This window comes from Melanerpes formicivorus, unplaced genomic scaffold (assembly GCF_026170545.1).
Source record: "Melanerpes formicivorus ecotype bairdi unplaced genomic scaffold, bMelFor1.0.p_v2 SCAF_2, whole genome shotgun sequence".
Taxonomy (NCBI): domain Eukaryota; kingdom Metazoa; phylum Chordata; class Aves; order Piciformes; family Picidae; genus Melanerpes; species Melanerpes formicivorus.
Window position 1 is genome coordinate 15,042,246 of NW_027142354.1, and position 27,302 is coordinate 15,069,547.

The 27,302-nt window shown below is 41.9% G+C and overlaps 1 protein-coding gene across 3 annotated transcripts in view; it reads right to left on the reverse strand.

Annotated features, from left to right (window-relative positions):
- The window catches only part of TIAM2 (TIAM Rac1 associated GEF 2), a 98,479-nt gene extending 93,836 nt beyond the window's left edge, over nucleotides 1–4,643 (reverse strand). For all 3 annotated transcript variants that reach the window (XM_068151450.1, XM_068151443.1, XM_068151436.1), the window contains exons 1-2: nucleotides 4,554–4,643; nucleotides 2,280–3,482 (exon numbers count right to left, since the gene is read on the reverse strand). In XM_068151450.1, coding sequence (XP_068007551.1) covers nucleotides 2,280–3,476 — 1,197 coding nt within the window. In that variant the 5' untranslated portion in view covers nucleotides 3,477–3,482; nucleotides 4,554–4,643. The remainder of the gene's footprint in view (nucleotides 1–2,279; nucleotides 3,483–4,553) is intronic.
- Nucleotides 4,644–27,302: the final 22,659 nt, after the last annotated feature.

Below are 27,302 nucleotides of genomic sequence, written 5' to 3' on the forward strand. Positions count from 1 at the left end.
CCATCTGATTTCAAGCTGTAGTTTGTTCATGAAGGGAATTAAAATACCTTTCTACTGGCAAGGGCTTGGCCTCAATATACCCAGACTGTGCCTCTTGGTACTGTGCCCCCATGAAGCAGGAGGCTTGGCTGACTTGTTTCCACTGGGGCAGCTGGAAGGACCTATCCACCCAGACACCATCAGTACTTAGGCCCACTTACAGGGAAATATTCCAGTTTTCACCTACGTTCAGACCAAGTGACTCACAGTTATCAGTAATGTACTGAGAAAGGGACAAATTGTTCAGAGCAAAGCACGGAAGCTACAATTGCTGTGATGAATAACTCTACAGACAGGGACTAACCCATGTGACAGATCGTAACCATGCACAGTACATCTGCATTTTGAAGCCAAAGAACCTGAACAAGAGTATAGTATTTACCAAAGTACACCACAGCTACCCCTAAAAGAGACATTAGGTTACTCAAAGTGTGCAAGGTGGAAAGGAGCTGACCAAGTCCCACAAGGAAAGCACTATCATAAAGCATTTGCTACCCCTCTTATTCTTTCTGTTCCTGGACACTTGTCTGATAAAAATCAATGACTAACTATTTCCTATGCCTTTTTCTATGAAAACACCATCTTTGGAGGTAGGGATGACTTCCTTCTACCAGCATCAGATCCAACAAACTCTCCTTGCTGTGTCTGAAGTCAGTGCACTGCACAGTGAATTCAAAATAGCTATGAATTGTGCACCACAAATACCATTCTGAAAATGTCATAACTAAGTAATACATGGCAAAGGTCTGGGATGCAGAGATCATATGCAAAGCCTGGCTGCAAAATCCAGAACAGTTGGATGTTGAAATCAGTGAAGAATCCTAGCACAAGGTGCTGAGACTCTTCACTGGTTCAGATTTTTCTGCCTTCTCTTTCACAGCTGAATATCAAGGTGAAAAGATAGCATTTGACAAAACACACAAGCACCAACTCACAAAAGAAGCGATCCAAATAAAAGGCTTTAATTTCCATTTTCCCAGTTCTGTAGCCCTTACCTAGGATTTAAGCTGGCAAACTTTAAGCTGACCTCATTTCAGAGCCTTAAGGGTCTGTCAGGGATTCACATTGCAATGACAGATGCTTGCTGAGCATGATACCTGTCTGAATTTCCAACATGGGAGACAGCATTTTTTCTACATGTCACCTAAAGCATGTGTTATGGTCCACTGCTTAGCTGCTAATAAGTTGCAGAAGTAGGTGTTGTCTTCACTCTCTGCTCAATTCTGAAGTGGCCAGCACTCCAGCATTGCTGAATGGGAACAGATCCTTTATTTAGGGAAGCACAGAGGCTATTCCTGTATGAAAAACACTGGGGAAGACTTTTTAAATGCAATAAATAAAAATCCAAACCCAACCTAAAACCAGTCTCTGTCCTCCATCTTTGTTTGCAAACTCAGGAAGAAGTCCAGATACAGCCAGGCAGTTAAAGAGACAATTCTGGGGCCTATACCTAGGGACAAGAATTTAACTCCTGGCCACAGGAATCCTAAATTCCTATTAATGGGATTAGCCTTAAATACATCTAAAGAAACATCCTTTCCCTCCTTCTTGCCCTCCCTCCCATCTCCTTCTTCACATCACCATCTCCTGGAGAGCCAGATGGCAACTCAAGCTTTTCCATCTGGTGCACTAAGCTGACATGCAGGAAGGAGGAAGGTGCTCCATGTAATGCCTGCAGAAGAGATGGAGGCAGAACATGCAGCTCCAGTTAATACCCAATAGGTTCCCACCTTGCTAAAGACGGACCAACAGTGAAACCAGAGTGAGTGGTGAAGCCAGCAACAGAAATAGGTAATATCTAAAAAGATATTTATAACACCCTTCTTCTATTACTCCTTACACACTTGCTCCTTTAGATAATGCATGCCAATCCATACCATATATGTTATATCTAGGTTCAATTTTCATAGCTGAAATAAACAGAAAGCTTAAAAACTCTATGTCACTTTCTAAGTAATTCAATGATTTCAAAAATGAGTTTACTGAGATTAGACTGCAGATTGCAGCTGCCCAAGAAGGTGACAAAATAGGAAGGGAAAATCTGCATATATAGACGTGTCTTTCACTGCTGACACTTCAAACAGCTCCAAGGATGCAGTAATTCTCGGAATTCCACAAATTATTAAATGAGATTAACAAGTAATTACCCTGTGAGAAAGACAAACATGATGCAATCACTGAATTTGTAAGAAGAATCTACAAACCAGTTCTGAAGCATTTAGGCTGGGGTTTGCACATACCTGCAGCTTCCTTTTCTTCCTTGAGAGACTTCCTGTCCAGTCACTGATACGTCGCATTCGGTTTTTTAATGTGTCCTTCTTGGACGAATCCTCACTGAGGGGCTTGGACTTTCTACATGGAAGTGTGTAGGAGGAGTAATGTGCAGGACTTCCTTGCTCTACCCTAGAAGGAACATCAATGTCTGAGGCAAATGAGACACGGTTGCTTAGGCTACCATGAGTATCAATATACTCAGCAGACAGCCTGATCCCAGGTGAAGAAGTGATTTCCAAATTTGTATCCTTATAAAGATCTCGGAGTGAGGAAAGAGATGAACTTTGATTGAAGGACTTCTTATTGTCACTTGCTGGGAAACTGGCATGAATGCTTGTATCTGGAGTGCTCCTGGTCAAATATGGACCATCTAGCTCATCAGTATCCCCATTGTTTCCCCATAGAGAGTCATACCATGAAGACTCAGAGCTGAGGGAGCTTCCTTTACTAGATCGAAGCTTTGAATCAGTAGGTGACAGACGATGGCTTGAAGAACAGCCTGCACTGGAGTTCCTCCTGACATCCAGCAGGTTATTTGGCTTAGATTCCAAGGCAGGTGAATACCTCAGCAACTGGACTGGTCCACTGGACTCCTCAGTCGGTACCTTGCTGTTGCTGCTGTTGTGGAACTCAACCCTCAAGCAACCGTCCAGCTTCCCCAGAGTTTTAATGAGAACTTTTGGACTCCTCCTGTCCTCTGATGGGGAGGTTGATGCAAGACCCTCATTCTTTCCATAGCAATTTAAAAGGTGTCCATTGCACTCTCGAGAGGCAGCATGATTACTTCCAGCTTGAAGGCCAATATAGTGGAAACCATTCTCAGGCAAAAAGACTGCATTATTTCCTTGGCAGTAGTCCCCTGAGGTGTTTGTCCTGTGTTTGGCATGGGCATTGCTTTTAGAGACCTTCACCACTGTGTCGCTTAGTCTAGATGAATAAGGCTGACTACTCTTGAAGTGAGAGAGGCAGCTTCTGGCAAGCGACCTCGATTTGTAGTTTGAGCCACTACTGGTGTGTCCCCATCCGTGCACAGAGCAAGACTTTTCATCTTTAGCATGAATGCTGCAAATTTTCAGAGAGCAAGGCTTCTGCTTGGCAGCGGCTGTAGAAGCTGCATGATTTTTTGATCCCTGAAGACTATATTGGCTTTCTGAATTCCCCATTTTCCACTAAATTAAGAAAAAAGTTTCATTAGAACCAATGGCTAGAAGACAAAGCACAAATTAACAGACTGGTTTTACCCTCTACACAGGAAAGGGCCTTTCTAAAAAAAATGCATGAAGCAATTGTTTCCAAAAAGCCATTAAATAGCCATTTACAACATTAAATTCATAACTGAACTTATTTTAGGGGCAGGCTAGAAAAGCCTATTCTCTGTATGGTTCATTACCCCTCTGTTATAAAGCTGGAATCTGGCTCCATTGAAAACATGTCAACACCTTTCTCCACCCACACCCCTGGCAACATCCTTTTCTTAAAGCTTACAAAATCTCTGGCTCACATGAACAATGGCATAATGAAAGGGAGACAGCAAGATAATCATAACTTAGATGTAAAGTGAACTGTACTTTCTGAGAAATCTCTTCTGCCAGGAGACAAGCCCACTACAGTTTCAGCTTGACTGGTTTCTGTGCAACCAAGTGTTGCCTTAATAAACTGTTAAGCAAACCTCAATTTTGTGTTTAAATGGAGTCAATCCAGGAGAGAAGAGGAAAAAAAAGAAAACCCAAGCAAAAACACCCCAAAAAATAACTTGGGCAGTGCATAGCCACATCTTCCATCACAGCACAAAGCTGCATTCTGTTCATTCAGCATGGCAAAGTTTGATAGTTCACTCAGTAAAAGTCACTTCAGCTTTTTACTCAACTCACAGTGAACAGCACACCCTGGAGCAGCCAAATTGCCCCAGTGAGACAACTGAAGATTTTGGACATAACATAAAGTGTACCCCAAAGTAAAAGAGATTGATGTGTTCTTTTTGTTACTTGGAGTGAATCTTCACTGTTTGTAATTTACAGAAACACTACCAAAATGTTTTCTCCATTGTCATTAAGCTCCTTTGCACGTTGGATTTCAGACTATCACTCAGGAGAATACACTGCAGCCTCATTAAAATTTTATCAACATAAACCATTGTGAAAACACAATCTTCTAGAGTTTGTATATATTTCAGCATCCCTCTTTCTAGCCCTTTTCTAGAACTACTGGATTAAAAGCATAGTGTAAACCAAAGAACAAACCTGTAGGATCACTCTTAAACACGGGCAGGGTTAGCAGTCAGCATGCTCTGCATTGTCTCAGTGGCCAGCCGCTACGCTTTATAAAACCAGAATAGCGCTGCACTCAGCCTTCCTAGAAAACACCAAAAAGACAAAAAAGGGCTTTCAGTCAAATAAAGCTTAGCTTTTACTCCAGACATTATGCAAAATTAATTAAAAACAGACAGAAGTTACAAATGGAGAAGAGAGGTTTGGTTAAGGTCATTCCTTCACTTCAGATCTACCATTTTATAAATGTACTTTAACAACTGACATTGAATTACTACAATTAAGTCACTGTTTGGTTAAGTGTTTTATTTTCTAATTCTGTCATTATCCCCTTTCACTGACAAGTTGGAGCAAACTTTGAGCCTCTTCCAGCTTTCTTTTCGGAAGACCAGTTACAGATGGCAGAACTGTGCAGTGATCCATTACAATGTGGGCCAAATTGATCTATGTCCCACAGCATCTGTTTATCCTTCCCCATGCCTGGATTCCATCTATGACCCTTTCAGTGAAAGATCACTGTGCAATTCACCAACCATCCAGCAACTTCAACTTCCTTCATTTAAGCCTGGTCTGATTTCAAGTCAATTTGCCAGTAAAACAAGAAAAAAATAGCACCGAGGACTGCATACACCCAAGGGTAACAAGATCCAGGCTCTTCTTGACCATCCGAGTGTATCAGCTCTTCTGTGACACAAAAAGGCTGCAACTCAAAACAAAAGGACAGAAGCTGACTCTCACAGAACACACCAATAGTGCAGGCATTGAAACACTCAGCAGAAAAGAAGCTGTAAAAGATCATAGGCTCAGTTTGGGGACATGCATTTTAGCTAGAAACAATTCTTTTGGCATAAATTCATTGGTTACTGTTCATAATTTTCAACTGTATACCTACTTGATTTGGACAGGCAGAGTTTTGCTCTTTTTTGACTTGTTTTGAGGCTATTTACTATGTAAGAACCTTGAGGATATGTAATGTAGGTATTCTGCTAACCTTATAAAAACAAAGGTAAATGCTACAAAACTGAATTACAAAGGGTCTCAACAGTAAGCCTAGAACAAAAAGCTTAGCAAATAAATGGCTTAGATGAAACATATCCTTTTGGATCCTTTTATCACAAAGATATTTGATAAGACAGATAAGGCACACAAATTTCATCTTAAACTCCAATTAAAAAAAAAAAAAAACAAACATAAAAATACAATCTATTTAACTTGCTTATTCCCTAAAACAATTTGGGAAGTTGCTATTTAGAACACTTTTGCCTCACAGGTTTGATTTGCCTATGCTGCTAAGCGTAAACAGTTTTTAAAATGTCACATGCAACACAGATTGAACAAAAGACTTTTGATTTAAGGTAAACAGAAGACAACACACAGAATTCCTAAGCTCCAAGCCACTGAACAAATTGTGAGTCCTCAGGAAAAACTGCCTTGCTTGATCCAGGAGGCACAGACAACAACAAGCAACAAGTTTACATTCAGAATTCTTCATCTGGGAGCAGAAAGTACATTCAACAAGGGGGCTTTGAAGGGCTTATGTCTATTCTTAAGGGAACAGTGAACACAATTTGTCTAAAGAAACAGGCAAAAAGACCATCTGGTCTCCATAGTGATTGTGCAATGGTTAGGTAATCCTTTTAACAGAGTGGGTAGTAAGCAAGCTGCTGTCATGAACTTCAGAAGATACACATTCAATTCATCAAGGCTCGAGCTGCTGCTACAGGGTCCATTGTACAGGTCTGATCCAATATACAGGTCACATAATGGGTGAATGAATAAATTAATCTCAGGGTATAGTATCTACAAAACAGTGTCTCAGTTTGTCCAGGAATCAGTGGGCAGTACAACACAACAGTCAATAAATCCCATAGAAATGGCCCCGAGGGATTTTTCTCAGCATCCCAGGCGCCCAGAAAGCTGCAAGTAGGCTAAACATTTGTGCGCACCTCGATAACCAACTGGTGCATCTGCAAGGCTGCACACAGACTGCTGCCCTGAAAATCGGCTGCCATGAATTCCTCTTGCATCACACCAGTGTGGAGTGATTTTCCTTCTGCTGATTACAGTGTGGGTGGGAACAGAGCAAGTCAGCGTGTGCCCAAAGACAGGATGACACTGGGGCAGGGGGGGACAGTCCTGGACAAGCTCTGGCTGCACTCACTCTAAACACATGTTTTATACTATTTGAACTGTGGAAGCACTGAAAATTACAGTGTAGGTGGCAGAGTTCAGCTTCCCCTATATTTCTCACAGCAGCCTACAACCATAAAGACAATGTGTTTTTTCTTTCTTCCTATGCACAGGAATGAATACTTCTTGTGAGGAAACCCAGTTTCTATTAATATTTTCTGCAATTATAATCAGCATATTTAGAAAGCAGTTTGCTGTGCCTGAAGATTAAGAGTTTATTTTCTTACAATTATACCCACATTCCCTAAAAAAAGAACATTTTAATCTTCACCCTGGTTTCCCTTGACACATTCAAAAAACACAGCTATGCAAACATACTAATCCAGGAGCCTCACCATCCCCACCACACCCAGTAATTAACACAAATCATAACCCCAGAGCTAAAATCATGTTTCTCTACCTTGGGATTTCTCTACATAAAGTTACTCTAGACTTTTTTGGCTCTGAAAAGCAAACACACGAGCTCAGGAGATGTTCCAGAGGATAGTCTGCCACCTCTATTCAGCAGCTACATTGTTTTATAAATGCCTTTCTAAAGATTATGGTGAGCACAGTTACAAGTAGTGCTCTGCAACTGCACAAGTGCTTTCCACTTCAGTCTTCATCTGTCAAGGTAAAGGTTTATAAAGCCTGACTCACTAACCATATTACAAGAAAAACAAAAATGAAACAATAATATCCCAGTAGTAGGTTTGTTTCTTAAGATGCCACAAGAAATTACTGTATTATGAATTAGCGAGAGATCTGACTCAAGGCAGACAAGTTAGAATAGGATAGAATAGAATAAACCAGGTTGGAAGAGACCCTCAAGATCATCACATCCAACCCATCAACCAATTCAACCCACCTAATCAAGTAAACCATGGCACCAGCACCCCATCAAGTCTCCTCCTGAACACCTCCAATGATGGTGACTCCACCATCTCCTCGAGCAGCCCATTCCAATGGGCAATCACTCTCTCTGTATAGAACTTCTTCCTAACATCCAACCTAAACCTCCCCTGGCGCAGCCTGAGACTGTGTCCTCTTGTTCTGGTACTGGTTGCCTGGGAGAAGAGACCATCATCCACCTGTCTACAACCTCCCTTCAGTTAGTTGTAGAGAGCAATAGGGTCACCCCTGAGTCTCCTCCTCTCCAGGCTAAGCAGCCCCAGCTCCCTCAGTCTCTCCTCATAGGGCTTGTGTTCCAAACACCTCACCAACTTTGTTGCCCTTCTCTGGACACGCTCCAGCAAGTCAACATCCTTCCTAAACTGAGGAGCCCAGAACTGGACACAGTACTCAAGGTGTGGCCTAACCAGTGCAGCGTACAAGGGGCAGAATGACCTCCCTGCTCCTGCTGGCCACACTGTTCTTGATGCAGGCCAGGATGCCATTGGCCCTCCTGGCCACCTGGGCACACTGCAAGTTCATGTTCATCTTACCATCAACCAGCACCCCCAGGTCCCTCTCTGCCTGGCTGCTCTCCAGCCACTCTGACCCCAGCCTGGAGCTCTGCATGGGGTTGTTGTGGCCAATGTGCAGAACCCGGCACTTGGATGTGTTAAATCTCATGCCGCTGGATTCTGTCCATCTGTCCAGCCTGTCGAGGTCCCTCTGCAGGGCCTCTCTACCCTCCAGCAGATCAACTCCTGCCTCCAGCTTGGTGTCATCTGCAAATTTACTGATGATGGACTCAATGCCCTCATCCAGATCATCAACAAAGACATTAAAGAGCACAGGGCCCAGCACTGATCCCTGGGGCACACCACTAGTGACTGGTTGCCAGCTGGATGTGGCACCATTCACCACCACTCTCTGGGCTCGGCCCTCCAGCCAGTTCCTACCCCAATGCAGTGTGCTCCCATCCAAGCCATGGGCTGATAGCTTGGCCAGGAGTTTGCTTGTGCTGGCCTCAGCTATAGCAGGAGCACACACCAAATGTGATTTTGCTACTGCCCACCATCTTCTTACTGTACAATCACACTAACCAAGGTGAGACTCTTTAAAAACTACAGGTCAGAAAAGGGCAAGCTCTAAACTGACATGAGGTGAGCAGAAAGCTGTACATAGAATGAATGTTCCACAACTACAGTCAGCATTGGTCAATGGCCATAGATCAGTTATGAAAAGGCAAAAAGATTGTGGCAGCAGCTTCCTAGGGAGGTTCAGCAGATGTTGTAAGAGATGAGCTAATGTCAGTATTCCAGACATGTTAAGCTTTAGCTTGATTCAATAAGTTGACTTCATGAGACACAAACACACACACCAAGCTCTTTCTCTGAAATACTTTGATGCCTTTATTCCTCTGGATGGCTAGCGACAATGAACCTTCCTAGTAGATGTATAGTAAGTGACCTCTGAACCATTTGATTCTTGCTGAAGCTTCCCTGAAAATCTTATGATGAGGTACAGGGAAAGTAAATTTCACTTCACTAAACATGGCATCAGTGCAAAGGTGGGGGAAATTAAAAAAAAAAGAAAAAAGGGGGGGGATGGGGGGGGCAAAAAAGAAACAACATGGATTAGTCCAGATGAGGATAGCATCAAATTAGCATCCAGTGAGGATTTAGTAAGAAATGCAGAAACTTATTGAGAGTTTTCAGGTTACCAGGAATGATAATTCTCTATGCACTTTCACAAGAAAAAGGCTTTAAAAAGAAGAACTAGATTAAGAGCTAGAAAAGAGCTAGGAGCTACTTCTAGCTGCCTCAACCCTAAGAGCCTACAACTTTTTGGTTCTTCACAGTGATACATCAGGACACAGTTTAAAGCTTTTTAAGAAGGCCTTTCCTTGAGGTAATGTCAGAAAATTACTCAAGAAAGAAATAAGATAACCAAGTATTTTATTCCTACTTGCAGATTAAGCAGCCACCATGTGTCATGACCTCTTCCAACTTTATTCAACAGGAGGAACGTTACTTGCATCAGTGTGGTACTTTTCAGGAGGGCACAGGAACAACTCAGAAGTGCCTGCCATCAGACACAGTCCCTCATAGCTATCCACATGAGTATAAATGTTTGCCAAAGAAAGACAGAGCTTCAACTCAATTTGTGGTGCTACAAATAAAAGGGCAGAATATATGCCATCAGCCACTAGTAATAAAGCAAGAAGAGAGAGTCATGTATGCTTTCTGTTCTGTCTGGAAATGAAACCCCTGTTTTCACAAAGGCAGGTAAGGACTCCTAGCTGCAAAGTGGGACAGCATCAGCCACCTCCAGACTGCACAGTGCAGTGGGGAGGCATGGGGAGGAGAATAGGCAGTGGCCAGGGTCTTTACACAGGCAGCTGCTCTGAGTGCATGGTTCATAAGTGCACCACGGGAGACTGTCATCAGGATTAGTGGAGCTGGGATAATGGGGAATCCTAAAGTATTTCAGAGCAATAAAAAAGGAAACAGAAAGCCCCTTCATTTATGTTAAATAACCAACAGGGTTTAATTTTGTGGCAGATCTAATTAGAAATGTCACAGGCTTTGATACACAGCAACTATGTTAGTGGCTTTTTGTATCAGGAAAAGGTGTTGGGTTTTTTCAATAGACCATGCAATTCCTATGGTTAAAACACTGTCCACTTTAAATGGCTTGTGAAATCTTAGAAATTGTACAGAACCATCTTTCAGATACTGACACGTTCATAAGTTTTGCCATCAACCAACGTGCTTTGGGAATTCTCCTAGGGGCACAGGACTACAGGTTTGAAATTTTAATTAACTTTTAATCTATTTTGGGTTTTAATATGAAAGTAGTACAGAATGCTAGAATGCAATCCTACCCTCTCCTTCCTGCACAGCTGTGTATGGATGGATATGGGAAATTAATGAGGGAGGCAGGAGAGCACAACACTGTAGCTGGATTAAACATGGAGTTTCTTACTGGAAACAATTTACTGGATTTTTTAGAACTACACATTTTGGTCACATGCTTCCACAAATCAGAAGCAGATTTCTTATTCCTGCAATCTCAATCACATTCCTATTATAAAAATATACCATAATAATTATACCCTGGTATTCTTGGCAGGATATTTTGCATTATATACCACTGTATTCAAGGAATGAATAACCAAAACACCACAAGTATGTTTTTCTTTCTTTTTTTTTTTTTTTTTTTTAAAGACTATATGGCCTTAAAAATCCAATTTGAAGCCTGAATTCTTCACTTGCTCAGGAACCTCTTTGGAGTTGTATAAGAAACTGTTTGGTAGCTCACAGATCAAATTAAAACCAATAGTTTTTCTCATTAAACATATGTAGTCATTATGATCCCAGACATGTCTTTTCATGCTACATTGCACACAGATTTCTAATTTCACAGTTAAAGCAAGAAGGCCACAATCACAGTCTCCTTTTCTGGTTCCCTCTCTTAATCTCCACACTGCATTACAGATATCCCGCATCAGAATTATACATCCCATACCTAGAACATGGCTCCTTCTTTAACTCAACCCATTCTTCTGACTCCAACGTTGGCAGCTTAATTAAATTATGCTTTAAAGCTTTTGAGTTAGTGCAGTATAGAAGGTAAAGTCAAGCCTGAAGATCCTTATCATATTACACCAGTGCTGTTACAATAAAATCTCTAGGGACTTATTTTTCTTTGGCAAGAAAAACAAATTTAACCATTTGTAAATGTTATTGAATTTATACACAATGGCTAAAGTGCACATCCATTTAAATAAAAGCCATTAAGTTTGTTAAAGAAAAAACAGAAATGCCAGCTCACATCTTGGCTTAATGCAGTAGTTGCAGTAGTTAGAGTTGATATGTCAAAGGGTCTGTTTCCTGCCCTTGAAGGGGAAATTAACTCAGTGATCTGAAAGGTCTTTTCTTCTCCACCTACTCTTGTTGTAAGCACACTGGCAGGTCCTGATGCAGATTAAGACGGTGCTTTCAAGGGATTTCAAGGCCTGGGGCCTCAAGCAGGGAGTATGGTGCACATGAAAGGAGACAAAATGTTCTGAACAGGGAACCTCAGCTCCAGACGCGATGCCTGTCCTGTGCTGTGGAGTAACAACACTTCAGAGGCTGAGCTCGCATCTGCAAATTTCTTGCCTAGGATTAGACAAACTCCTGAGGAGGTCTGTGGCTCAGTTCATGACAACTACACAAGGTGAGACTGGGTCTTTCTGGTCAAATTGGTATTCCCAAATCCCCACCAGGAACATCTGTCCTTCTCTCTTGTCTGCTTCAGCAGCAACCAGCTCATGCTATCATAGAATCACAGAACTGTTTGGGTTGGAAGAGACCTTTAAGATCATCATGTCCAACTATTAACTCAGCACTGCTAGGTCACCACTAAACCATGTCCCTAAGCACCACATCTACATGTCTATCAAATACAATCACAGTCAGCATGTAGCCATGGGGATATTCTCTCACATGTATCCCACCAAACACTAGGTGTCAAAACACCAGCTGTGGAGAGGGTAGGAGAAAGGTTATTTTTACACTAAGACACTGCTTACAACACCATATCCCAACAGACCCTAAAAAAATGAGAAGCAAATGGCAACAATCTCAGGCAGGAGCATTAACCTATTCTGTCCTCAAAGACCCTTTTTGGTGTAACGCCTTTAAGTCTATGACCGACTCTTAACCCTTGGCCCCAGTGAAAAACTTCAATAGCAACCAGTAGGACATTATGCTTCAGGCTGAGTGACAGGGGCTGGGACAGCTGCAGGTCTCTTTGCCTGCCACCTATTACAAAGCCCACTCCACAAGCAAGAGGGGGAAACCACACCGCACTTGGCATATTCTTTTCTATTGCTCAGTTCACACATTCATAAACACCTGAGGGTGCTGATGCCAAAGTAAATGCTTTTCCACCTTTGGCCCTGGGACTTCCTGAAGAGGATAGAGCATCTGGGAGTTAGACACCAGAAGTACCTTTGAGACACAGTCCCTTGGAAAATTAAAAACAGATCTTGACTTTTGCATGCCAAGAGCTCTACAGCAGTAACACAGCTTAGGGATTCCTTTCCTCTACCTCTGCATCACCAGCATGTTACTCACACATTCAAAGTACACTAACGATAAGGCTACCCACTAAAACACTCGCTTTGTAGCTTCACAGCACCCTATTCAGAGAGTTCTCTCCTCCACCGTACGTGGATAACCTCTCCTGTTAAAGGTGCTCAGATAAAGAAAACTTCCATGCCTTGTCCCTAACAAGTGATTTGCTATACATTGTATAATGTTACCAAATCATCCACCCTAAAGGGAAAGAAACACACAACTTTCAGAATGAAGTCACCAGTGCACAAATTTAACTTGCTGACCGCATCAGGAACAAGTATAAACAAAGTAGCAAACTTTGGTTGCATTGCACAAGCAATTAATCACCCCCCTCTTAAAAACTGTGGGGGAGGAAAAGTCACTTCTCCATTTCTTGGGCATTTCCATCATCTATATTTTTTTCTGTGCAACGGAACACAGTTTTTTCATAATTTGTCTACAGTTATGTATTTAAAAAACCCACCAAACATCAAAACTACATAAAACTACAAAACCATAGCAAGATCAAAATTTGTGCAGGACCTGCCCCTGCCACATGCCAGAAACTCTGGTTTTCCAAATCATCGAAGTTCAGCAGGTAGTACTAGTGCTCACTGAAACTTTAACAGTTCACAGACATGCAACCCTTGCTTAATGGGTACACTACTTATTGCAAGTCATTTTAATTATTAGTGAGAAAATACAGAATAAAAAAAAATATTCAGGGGGACTATTAATCATATTGTGTCAGAAGAGTCACTTTTAATGCTGTGGCAACTCTAGCACCCTCAAACACACCTTCTCATCCTTTGCCCCCCCCCAAAAAAAAGCCCAAAACATCCAGCCCCATCTTAGCAGAGCTGCAAAATGATCCCAGTGGTGGTTTATTTAACAATTCATGCAACTGAGTTTGACAGATGACCACCGAGAACCGTTTTCTGGAGGAGACCCCATTCATCTCGGGCGCAGCTGGTGAGAGCAGCACGGGGGCTGTAGGTCCAGGCACTGCAGCTGCCCGCTCTGCCCTCCGCTTTCAGAGGCTTCCCAAGTCTTTCCTTACTTTTCTTTACGTTCTCCAGGTCTGGCCGGCAGTCAGCAAGCAGGGGACTGACTCCTCTCTCCCAGCATCTCCCTCCCTAACTCAAGTCCCCGTTCCCCATTCCCACTTACCTTCCCCAGGGCACTGGCTTCAGCCTCCCAGCCACCCCACCTCTGCCGCAGGGACTCAGAGACGGAGACACGGGCACTCTCCCTGCCCTGGGCACGCCAGGAAACTGTGCCTAACACTTCAAAACGCCCAGCCGTTAGGAACTAAAAACAGATCCTGCTCGAGTCGGCTGGATGTATTTTTGTCTGCAGGCCACACACCCTCCTCCTGTTCAGTTTTTTCCATTGGTGGAACAGCATGATGCAGACTTAACCAGAGGGTGGTTTTCCACGGGCTGCCTGAAACGATTAGGAGGGCCGGCCTGCCATGATGCCGGGCAGCCGCCAGGGAATATGCCGTGACTGGGCTCTTGTCTGACCCTGCATTCCTCAGTCGCCACGCTGCTTCCACAGGAAAGCTGCTGAACGAAAGGGGTTTGCTTGCCTGAAGGTAGCTCCAGGGTGTCTCCCCTCTTTTTTTTTTTCCCCGCCCGTGCCATCCACCCCCCCCCCCCCCCGTCCCTTTTTTCTTTTTTGTTAATCTTGCTAGGATTCCTAACATCCTTGTTCAAGGCACTGTGGCAAAACAAGAAACTCCCCAAACCACAGCAGAAATCTGTAGTCATGAAAACCTGCTGTTAAAAGAGTGGCTCTCGGTGCAGTTTAACAGCATCACGTATACAACTATAAACTCTGGGGCTCACGTCCTTACTGTTTTTTTGTTTCCACATTTTTTTATACTATCCTGTGGAGAGAATTAGTTGGGTTTTAGTAACTGACCTCAGACAAAGCAAGTCTCTTCAGATGCAAATGATATCCCAAAGTTTCAATACACAGAGCCGGGCTGGTTTATGTGTAGTTAGATGCCTGAACAATCACTTTATTATCAGAAAGGCTCAACACTCCATTGACTGCAGCAACAGTTGGTGAACAAATTCAGCCAAAAAGCAGGGCATTTATTCAAACATTCTGATAAAATTTCAGGGTCACATTGAAGTGCCAAGCATGAAAACACAGCCAAGTTGCACTGCAGATGACATATTCAATAGAAAAGAAACACATGAACATTATAATAGAAGTCATTAGTAACCCACAAAAGCCCTGAATCAATATTTATGTCCGTGAAAATGAAGCAACAATTTGAAAAGTAACACAGGAATTGCCACCTTTAGGTGCATTAGTCCATTTTTAAATGGACTTCCATTTCACTGTGGTCACTATCCTGTATCATCACCAATGAAACTTCAGAACCTAGCAGCCTTGGAATGATTTGGAACAAAATTCTATTTCATCTACAAAGCCCAGTTATAGTTAACTCCGTTACTTGAAAACACCAACTTGGATCTCTTCTCGAACTTCACAGGTTGACAACATTAGCACTGCATAGGCGCTCCTCATCACAACAAGGGTGAAATCCTTCTCTGAATTCTACTGAGCTCAATTAAGTTTTCCATAAGCAAGTTCCATAGGTCACTTTTGTAAAACATAGAAGAGCAGTACATGACTTATGCCTGTACTTCCTAATTCTAGATCTAGATATACATCTGGGGGCTTCATATTTGCTTGATCTGGTAATAACTTTGCTCTCTATGAAAAGCAAACTATTTTGTTTTCTCTGTTCCCAGCATAGCTGTATTCTCTTTACTTAGTATTACTGTGGTCCAACTACTTCAGTAACAGGCCAGATCCAAGTCCTGGGACTATTGTGGAATCAATGACAGATGATGAGTCAAAACAGAAGGTCTCTTGCAGAACCAAGAGCTGGCCTCTGGTCCCAACCCCCTTCTCACATAGAGTACTGCATTTCCCCCACAAGCCCACCTCTTAGTTGATTAAATAAACTGTGTTCAAATTATTGCTTAGATAAGGCTACCAGTCTAGAAGTCTTTCATCATCACCTATTTTGTTAAATTTATCTTTCTTAAAGATGAGTGTTGCATAGAAATACTATTCCCAAAGATGTCACTCCAGCACCCTGTTCAATAATAGTAATTCTTCCCTAACTCAACAAAAAATACCTGTACTGACATAACCTAGGATTCAGCTGAATCACATTAGTGCCTCACAATCTTCCAGCAATGGGTAATAAAGCTGTCCATCTCCTTTCTCTTTCATTTTCAGAGGGTGACTCCCAAATGTCAACACGCATTCTTGCTATTAGTGCAAAACACTCAACCTTATCCTTTCTCCTTCTTCAAGTTCACTGCATTTTACCATTCCAGTCTTAGAGGTCATTCAGATATTTACTTCATTATTTCTAATCTACTCTGTATTTACTATGTCTTCCACTTTTTACCAGCCAGTTTCATCAACACATTCCCACTTTCGGTGACAAGCCAACCTCTGTATGTTTAGCTTGGTCTCAAGACTACAGCTGATACCGTCAAGGTTATGTTTGCTTCCACCTCAAACATACTTAACTGACTACTTTTAGCACACTGACATTACTTGTTGAAGACATACTCATCTGACTTCTGTTTGACATACAGAAAGCTCCGGCATCCTGTTTCAGTGTTGTTTGAGGTGTCTCACTCTGACCATGGGGCTTCCTCCTACTTTACTCCTTGAGGAGCTCCTTGAGCATCAGGAAGTACAAGTTGACAGGGCTTTAGTATAGTCTAGCTGATGGGTTATGGCATGAGGGTCCTTCTTTATTACACCCCCCAAAACTGAGTCTCCATATCCACTTCATTCCTCTTTTCTCACCTGCTGTCTTGCCATTATCAACTTGGAACAACCTGATAACCTTATTACCACGTGAGGCATTTATACACCTCACAATCTTCAAAAAACGTATTATCAGGCCATCACTGGGAAGAAGGGTGCCATTACCCTCTTCTAGAGAACTGCTAGGTAGGTCACACAAGAAATTAAAGAAAATTTCAATATAATAAGGGGAAACTCCACAGTTTGTGTTAGTGCATGTCTCTGCTAGCTTAATGGCCCTCAACATCTCTGTTTTGCAGTAAAAACAAACTAATTTGTGCAGAGAAAGTCTTAAAGGAATTAAAAAGAAAAGTTATGCCTTGGATAGTAGTTTGGCTATACAAACACTGTAGATTAAAAATATCTTATGAGAGTTGTATATATTTCTGTAGAATGTTTTGAAGTCAAGAACATATTTTTATAGATGAAGATAAACGAATGATGAAAATTAAAGACAGCTTTTTACCCTATGTTTTACATTACAAAAAAAAAAAATGTTTAGATTTTATTTTGAAAGTGCCAGGACATCTCATTGTCACCATTGTTTTGTTTTCTAAGCAATGGAAATCTACTAAGAAAAACACAGAATATGCACATATGCCCAGCATTCATGCTAAGAAGGTGACGCACTTCCTTCCCTAAACTCAGCCCACTTTTATAAACATATGGCATCCTTATAAAAGTATCTTTTCTTAGGCACTGAATCACAGACTGCTAAGCGTTAGAAGGGACCTCTGAAAACCATCTAGTCTAATGTCCCTGCTAATGCAGTTGTGCCTAGGTTGTACAAAAACTAGTCCAAATGTGTCTTGGAAGTCTCCAGAGAGGGAGACCCCAGATCCTCTCTGGGCAGCCTGTTCCAGTTTCTCTTTAAATTCAAGATAAACTTCCTGTGTTCTAGTTTGTATCTGTTGCCACTTGTCCTATCACTGGCCATCACTGAAAAGAGCCAAGACCTATGTCCACACATCCAAATGCCAGGTTCTGCACATTGGCCACAGTAACCCCATGCAGAGCTACAGGCTGGGGTCAGTGTGGCTGGAGAGCAGCCAGGTAGAGAGGGACCTGGGGGTACTGGTTGATGGTAGGCTGAACATGAGCCTGCAGTGTGCCCAGGCAGCCAAGAGGGCCAATGGGATCTTGACCTGCATCAGGAACAGTGTGGCCAGCAGGAGCAGGGAGGTCATTCTGCCCCTGTACACTGCACTGGTTAGGCCACACCTTGAGTACTGTGTCCAGTTCTGGGCCCCTCAGTTTAGGAAGGATGTTGACTTGCTGGAGTGTGTCCAAAGAAGGGCAATGAAGTTGGTGAGGGGTTTGGAACACAAGCCCTCTGAGGAGAGACTGAGGGAGCTGGGGTTGCTTAGCCTGGAGAAGAGAAGACTCAGGGGTGACCTTATTACTCTGTACAACTACCTGAAGGGAGGTTGTAGACCGGCTGATGTTGGTCTCTTCTCCCAGGCAGCCAGTACCAGAACAAGAGGACACAGTCTCAGGCTGTGCCAGGGGAGATTTAGGTTGGATGTTAGGAAGAAGTTCTATACAGAGAGAGTGATCTCCCATTGGAATGGGCTGCCTGGGGAGGTGGTGGAGTCACCATCATTGGAGGTGTTCAGGAGGAGACTTGATGGGGTGCTTGGTGCCATGGTTTAGTTGTTTAGGTGGGTTAGATTGGTTGATGGGTTGGACGCGATGATCTTGAAGGTCTCCTCCAACCTGGTTTATTCTATGTATTCTATGTATTCCTCCAATCTTTAGATATTTATATGTATTTATAAGATCCCCTCTCAATCTTCTCTTTTCCAAGCTAAAGAGCCTCAGGTCTCTCAGCCCCTCCTTGTAAGAGAGATGCTCCAGTCCCCTAACCATCTTTATGGTCCTCCATTGGGTTCTCTCCAGTAGTTCCCTGTCCCTCTTGAGCTGGGGATCCCAGAACTGGACACAGTTGTTTCTGAAAGGTTAGTTTTCTGCTTTGTCTCTTAACCTCTCCTGCCTGGGTCCCCTCACAGGGATACAGCTGAACTGTGTGAGAATGTGTGGTCCATAAGGTCTCTTGGCCAATACTCAACAGACAGGCACTGGATGAATATGTGTAGAGAGATGTCGATATCCTGTCAACCATGGCTTAACCACAGTCTGGCAGTCTGGCACCTTCCCATTTTCTCCAAAACAGAACATAAGTAAGAATTACAGATCATAGAATCACAGAATGTTAGGGGCTGGAAGGGTCCTTGAAAGATCATCCAGTCCAACCCCCTTGCCAGAGCAGGATCACCTATACCAGATCACACAGGAATGCATCCAGGTGGATCTCGAATATCTCCAGGGAGGGAGACTCCACAACCTCCCTGGGCAGCCTGTTCCAGTGCTCTGTCACCCTCACAGTGAAAACATTTTTCCTCCCGTTTCCATGGAACTTCCTATTCCTCAACTTCCACCCATTGCCCCATGTCCTGTCACTGTGCATCACCGAGAAGAGCCTGGCTCCGTCCTCTTGGCACTCACCCTTTACATATTTATAAACATGAATGAGGTCACCCCTTAGTCTCCTACAAGCTAAAGAGACACAGCTCCCTCAGTCTTTCCTCACATCAGAAGCAGGGAATAGGGTTTCTCAAATCAGAAACCTCTAATGGAGCTCTCAAGAAATTTGGGAAGCTGCCCTATGGTACATGCAACTAAGCTGCTCAAAATTAATTACATATTTTAGTCCACAAAATAACAGCCAGAGAGGAGTTTCAAAGCCTTCCTGATTTCATGACTAAAATATCTGAATCATGCAACATCTGCTAGAGAAATATTCTCATTAAACTGTACTCAAGACCCATCCTTGGTATCTTTGGCCTTGAAATGGAACTGTACAAGAAATGCATCAGTCTCCCATTCAGCTAGTGCTGAAGGGAAAGAGTAAAGCACATGATATTCCTCTATAAGGTGTCAATTCAACTTCTGAGAAATTTTCACCTTTCTGCAAACCACAGCTCACACATTCCGCTTCCTGGTCTCATCTCCAAATGTTTGTCAGATGGAAAAGGACAAAAATAATTGAGGTCATTCATGATGTAATTCTGATTCAGAGGAATGTGGAGAAAAAGTAAACAAGAGCCTATATGTTAAAACATGTTAACACGTTCCTTCTCATCGGTGCCCACAGACCCCAGCAGGCCATTTCACTCACTGAATGACAGCATCAACACAAGCCTAACAGCTCTGGCTATAGGTCAGAACAGACATTAATCAATGAAAATAATTATGCAAATTAGCACAATTTTATACCATCAGCTATTGAAGAAACTTACAATGCTCCTAGTGGCTATTACCTTTCTGTCAGAGGCTCCTATTCTCCCTATGAAATTATATAATACAAGAGATTAAAGGGATTCTCCCTATCCCCACCTCCTGGTGGAGCTAACATACCCTTGCACAGCTCAGTAGAAGAGAGGGGCTGCTGTCCAGGCACTCTCCACATGCATGCCATACTCCTTGCAAATGGATTTTCCAAGCATCCAAAACAGAGAGAACCCACTGGCATATAAGTCATGCAAGAAACCGTACCTGATATTTAAAGCAAGAAGGAATTCTTCCTTCATTTTTGTGTTGTGTGGTTCTTTAGCACTGCTGTAGATATGGCCATTGTGCTTATGATCTATTTTCAAATGAGTTTAAGAGAATAGTTGGGGAATCAAAGTGCCACTGGTTATTTTTTTATTAATTTCAATGTAATTAAATGAAGGAATATAAAGCATGATTACATGATGGCAGCACATGTGGTAGAAGCATTAATGAAAAATTGAAAGTCATTAGGAGAGAGAGAGATGAATTTGGATGATTAAACTCACTGGATGTGAGAAACCTGACCTGCAATGGTTGGTAAGTACTCCTGCACTAGGTCTGGATGGCATGGAGTTAATTTTCTTCATAGCAGTCCGTGTGGTGCTGTTGTTTGAGTATGCGGCAAAACAGTCCTGATAAGACACCAGTGTTTTCACTACTGCTGAACAGGGCTGGCACCACCTCAAGGCTTTCTCTGTTTCTCACTCTGCCCTGCCAGCAAGAAGGCTGGGCAAGAGGCTAGGAGATAACACAGCTGACCTCACTCAAGCAAAGGGATATCCCACACCACATACCATAGAGCTCAGCAATAAAAAGGATTGGGGTTTTTGCCAGGGTTGTTGTTGCATTATTGGAGACCAACGAGGCCCTCACAAGACAGATCAAGATGGTCGTCACAAGCAGTGATAGCTATTGCTCTAAAAAAGCTTGCCCTGCACAGCCTCAGAGGCTCAAATTTCTTAATAGTCTTTTTTTCTTCAGAACTAATGGTAAAAGCTGATACACAAGATCAAGATAGGAACCCCTTCTGAGCAGTATTTGCTACCTTCTATATCACCAGAGCACAACTGATACATCTTTTTTGACAAGCACCCTACTGCAGTGATAGACTTTTGCAACACACAATGGACAGCAACAGATTTTAGTTAACTAGGTTATTCAATTGACTAGGTAGCTGCATTTTCTGAGCTATAATTAAAAGTTATTTAACTCCAACAGATAGGTGTAAAAATGCTCTAAATTTAGGACTTACTTTGCAGGGGGAAAAATCTGTAACTTGAACAACTTTAATGAAAATAGGAGTGGAAAGGTTTTTTGAATGCATCAGGTTAAAAAATGAGAAATGAAACCACACCATTTTTTTAAAAGCATGCCTATTAAACAAGTAAAAATATTTTAAGGTCGAGCCACTTGTCACAAGAATGTACCAGGAGATCTTACAGCATAAATATTTATAAAGCACAGAAGTTATTTTGCATTGCATTACTACCATAGCTTGTTCCATTAACTGATCCAACACACCAGCTAATTGCTTGTGTTAATTTGCTATCACCCATTCAAGACAGAAGTGCAGACAGTTGCCAGGGAGTGGAAAATTTTAAGGGACTGCTTACTAACCAAACATATTAAATGATTTTTCATTATAATACTGATCATCAGTTCATCAATTAGGTTAGAAAAATCTGCAGACATAAATAAACATTACAGAAGGATAAGTATGGGAAAGTTTCTAAGCAAATTGTGTGAAATCAATATTCTCTTCAATAGCATGCACCAAGTAATATATAAAACATAAAGCATAATGAATTTTAGCTAAATTTGTCCTGAGTATGATTTTAAAGGAAGTTTCAAGACATGAATGTTTCCCCTGAATTTTTTGATGCTAGATTGTAAGAATATACAGCACGTTCTGCTTGCCAAAACCTCTAATCCTTCTGTTTATAGACAGGCACTTCAAAATGCAAAATAAGGAATTAACAAAATAGAAGGAATATAAATAAGTCAAATTTGGAGGAGATTGTTTGCCTTTTTCTTTTTAAGCTTTGATTGTGGTTTCTCATTATAGATGATCGACAAACCTACTAAAAGTGGTAAATAGCAATATTAGCAGCTTATTAAAATATCATTAAACTAGCTAGAAGTAATACAGAGGTATAAAAGGTGGAGTAAGTCTAGCTAACATGTGTTGATTACACCAACATGCACTGCCTGAACAAAGCAACATACAAATCCTGTAAGTGGCTGCAAAGCTATTTGCCTGAAGCAGAGCAAACAATGAGAACAAGTTCAACATCTGCCAGAGTGTTCCAACTGCTCACAACCATTTTTCTGGTCAGAGGGGGCATTGTTAAGTTGACAGGTTCCTAATGGTCTGCATTATTTAGTAATTCTCAAAAGATTCTTTCTACTCATTAGAGAGGAAAATGCAAACCACCGGAGCCAGGGTTTCCTTGCTCCCCAGGAGCCGATCATGCTAATTGAGGAGAACATCACAATGTGGCCCATTTTAATCGCACGAGTTAAGTAGGCAAGAAGCTTCTATTATCCTTACCATACAATGCAAGACAGAGGGTGCTGGCACCCACAAGGATACATACCACGGTATATCATCTCAACATTTTTTAAAAAGCTCACTTTAAACAAAGATAACATATGTTGCTGATAAGCACTGCACCTACCAAATGAAGTAAACAAGTAAATTCTATTAAAGAGAAATTTGAAACATGCCTGCCCAAGCCTGAATGCTAACTGAGCAGTAGTTAGCATCTCAACATATGGGAAGTTATGGGGAGGCAAAAGAGCTATGGATTTTTTTTCTTCTCATCTGCCATATGATAGATGACAGGTATAAACAAAGTAATGTAGCAGCATGAGAGGTTACAAACAAATTACACTCATGCTTAAAGAGGCAGATCGTTCAAAGATAGTCTCACTTCTACTATCTATAGAAATGAAGGGGAACGCTACTTGAAAGGAAGTGAAGTAACAACAGCTTTACTTGTGATGGATTCTCAGTCATTTTCCTTAACAGTAATCCACACACTTTGCAACAGTATTTATTTCATGTAATCCTAGCCTTTCAGAACGTGTGGGGGGAAACACAACACTCTTACGATCAACAAGTCTGTCTTATCTTTTCATAATGTCAGAAGACCTCTAAAATTTTAAATCCCTTCAAAATTGTGACACCTGAACAGAGTTCCTGACATGAGCTTTCTAAGGAATCCTAGTGTAGTAATTAGGAATGACTGCAATAGACTTCTATCATCAAAACACGTGTGAGAAGAAAAAGGACTGATAAACACACTTGAAGGCTACAAGAGAAACATGTAAATATTTAGTAGATTACCATATGGAACACAACAGCTATAGGGAATTGCTAATTTGATGGAAGGACAAAAGGAAGAAGAGGAGTTAAAAATTAGTATTATTACTTCTGTTCCTAAGCAACCACAATGTGGATAAAAAACAGCAAAAATAAATTACCTTAATGCATTTTATAGGGGTTTGGGAAATTCCTTTTGCATTCTTTAAAAGATGCTACAGAAAAAAAGCCTTTCAATTAACACGAACAAAATGTAAGCCACCAGTTTACGTAGAAAATCTGTATTTTGTCATCTGCATATAAACATTTCCAGAAACAGAAGATTAAGTCAGCAAGTTAAATGGAAAGACATAAAATATTTTGCCAGCATGACGTGAATAAATAACTAAAAGCCCCAAAAAGCAAAGAGACAACATGATGCTGGCCTCTTCAGCCATAAAATTCATTTCCAATAACCACATTTCAGCATGAAGCTTAGATCATATGCAGCATTTTCCTGTTTCAGAGCATGCAAGATTGATTACTACAGGCTCAATTGTCCCATACTCAGGCAAACAACATGTAAGAAATAATTAAATCTGCAAGATCCCCCCACAGAGCCTCCCACATATGCTTACACTCAGGCAAGGAGAGGTGGGGTCCCTCACAAGAAACAAAAGCATGGGATTATGTGAGAAGTCTAAGACCATCTGCTCAAAATCACGTGGCTCTGGATTTCCTCTTCCCCTTGCTGTGTACAGGGCATCCTTTACCACTTCCAGTCTGAGCTGCATGGAAAGCAGTAGAGTCGGGCTTAATTCCCAGTTCAGGGACAAAAGCGAATCAGGGACCAGGGGTTTCCAAGGTCCTCTTTGCCCATACTTACTGTCTTCAAAGCTAAGCCACTTAAGGATGTAATCCTTAATACCTCAAAAGTTCATAATGTCTGGGTCATTGCAAAATTCTGCATACCAGGGTCGCAGCCAAGCCCCACTTGCAGCCTCACCATCGTGTGGCACTCCCCCTAGAGCAGAGCTGGCCAGGCACAGTCACCCTGCTTCCATTCATCTCCCAGGCAGAAAGGCAAGGGGCTCTTCCCTGCAACCATGAAGACTGCAGGAAAGAGACAAGCTTTTCCCCACCTGTACTGCTGTTTCATGTGAATTAACAAGTAGAGTGCTAGTATTTTTTGTTTCTTATTTTCTGTCAACTAATTTGAGTTCCTTTCTCCTTGAGTGAAGTAGAAAGCTCAGATCAAGAAAAGAGAAAAAAAGTCATTCTTGACCTGAACAGGATATCTTGTTAGGGTATGGTAGCCTCAAGGACTTTCCTGGCATCTGAGAAGGGGGTTACAATTAACGTTCCTGTTGGTTCATTTTTTCCATAAGGCTCAGAGTAAAATTCTATACTGCTTTTCCATACATAATGAAATGTTAGTTCTATGTACAGTAAAGGCAACTCACAAAGCAGTATTTGGATGCTTTTTGACTTCAGTATCCCTAAGTAATTTGCAGAAGCAGATTTGTTTCTCCAAAGTGCTCTAAGCTTCCTAAGCAACACTCAAGTTTGTGTGAATGGGCTACTCTGAAACAGGGATTTCTTAGTCCTGCCTGCTTGCTCCCACCTTGTCAAGCTGCCTTTCAGCTTCCTCAGGTGTTACTGTTGATGTGATGACATTACTAAGACAGACCCTGATCCAAGCCAACCACAGATAGCAGAAAGGCTCCCACTGACTTCTGTGGGCTTTGGATCACACCAAAAGCAGTGAAAGTACCCAGAGGATGAAGTCACACAGATCTGCTTTTCATTTCAGTATGGTCCTTAAAAGTATGTCTAACATTAAGTATTATAGTCTTGACTTTATGCTTTGCTAGCAAGGTACACTGAGCCAACATATTAAAACATATCCCTTGTCTCAGCTTTAATTCAGATTATTGCATCTTGATTTTCCTGCAAATTTAATGAAACAAAGTAAAAAAAGAAAAATCAACTCTAATCTTGTTTAACTGTGTTAAATACACCAAAGGAACACTCTGCTCACCTGACATGCACATTGCACACTGAGTTCATCCACACTGGCACTAGTTTTGCAATGTATGAGACAGCCCACAACCTACTCTTGCAGGCTGCACTTGGGAAACGCATGATGACCTCAGGGCTATCCCCCAGGAAATCCCTGAACTCCTCTCTATTTATCAAAAATATTAGGCAGTCATTACCTCCCAGGTCAAATCAAACCTTTTAAAATATCCCCCAGTGAAATATAAATTGGTCAACTTTCCAATGCAAGACTCATGTCTGGACCTAGACTTTTTAAAATATTCAAAACCAAGGAACATTTGGATCTCAAGGCTTCATTAAATGGGGTCTGCAATAAAGCAAATCCACAGTCTAGTCTGGATTTCAGGTCTACGTTTTCAAAGCGATTGCATTGTAATATTTTAATTTGCACAAATTGCTGATTGTAGTAATTAGAGGTGCTGGAAACCTTTTTTTAAATCATGTGTTTAATAAAAAAATTATCTAGACATGTGACATTTTGGAAAACAAAACAATACAAAACAAAGAAGTCCGTGTAAGAATCTGCATCGTGTTGTGGTGACTTACCATTTTTCAACAACAAACTACTATGGTAACTGTGAAACTGATAAATTAACACCCACACACAAAAAACACATGCAGAGCACCTCATTTTCAGTGCAGTGGTCTGTATTTGCAGGGTTAAGAAAACGTCAATGCTCAATTTCCCTAATAGGCAGCAAGCTCTCTCTAGTGGAGGGACGCCTGTTAGGCTTCTGAAGAAGTGAGTGAAATTACACCAATAGTGTGGCAACAGTATATTGCTTTTAATAAACCAGACAAACCTTAGTTTGTAGCTGTTACAGCAACCAAGCTAACACTTCAACATGAACCAGACTGTATGCTCTGCAGTTATTCTTTCAGAGGTTGCAAACATTTTTCAATTTGTTCCTTGTTACTTAGTCAAGGCACACAGAATACAATTTAACACTAAGAGCATTCCAACTACTAATAAATGAGAAAGGTCATGCCTCACAGTATGATGAACACCACATGATGTTCAAAGGGAGCTTCCTGTATTAGAAATGCTGTGTCCAGTGGGAGTAGAAGGAGATGATTGTCCCCTTGTAATCAGCTCTGGTGAGGCAACACCTCAAGTATTGTGTTCAGTTTGGGGCACCTCAATATAAGAGAGACGTTGAGGAGCTGTAGCAAGTGCAGAGGAGGGAAACTAAGATGGTGAAGGGCCTGGAGACCAAATCTTATGAAGAGTGATTGAAGGAGCTGGGGCTATTTAATTTGAAAAAGAGGAGGCTGAGGGGAGAACTCAACACTCTCTGCAACTACATGGAAGGACTCTTCTCAAAGGTAAGAGGAGACAGAACAAGAGGTAATAGCCTCAAGGTGCAACTGAGTAGGTTTAGATTGCACATTAGGAGAAAAATTTCATTAAGAGTGGTCAGGCCTTGGAATGGGCTGCCCAGGGAGGTCGTTGAGTCACCAACCCTGGATGTGTTTACAGGTTGTTTGGGTGTGGTGCTTGGGGATATGGATTGGGGTGAACCTTGCAGAGTAGGGTTATCATTTGGGACTTGGTGATCCTGAGGGCCTTTTCCAACCTGAATCTTTCTGTGATTCTGTATTTCAGCTTGTGCCCATCACCACTGGTCGTGTCACTGGGCACCACTGAAAAGATCCTGGCTCCATCCTTTCTGCACCTTCCCTTCAGGTATTTATATAAACACAATCATGAGATCCCTGTTCTTCAGGCTGATGAGTCCCAGCTCTCAGCCATTCCTAACAGAAGAGGTACTCCAGTCCCTTCATCATCAAGGATGGGTCATCCTTGTGACCCATCATCAGATTCTTTCCAATACATCTACATCTCTTTTATACTTTAGACCCCAACAGTGGACACAGTGCTCCAGATGTGACCTCACCAGAGCTTAGGGAATGAAGAGCAGGAGGACTGCTTCTTTGGTGTTTTGGAGCTTTTTGCTACTACTGCTTAAGAAAACTGTTACTGCAGCACAGGAAGGATTCCTAAGT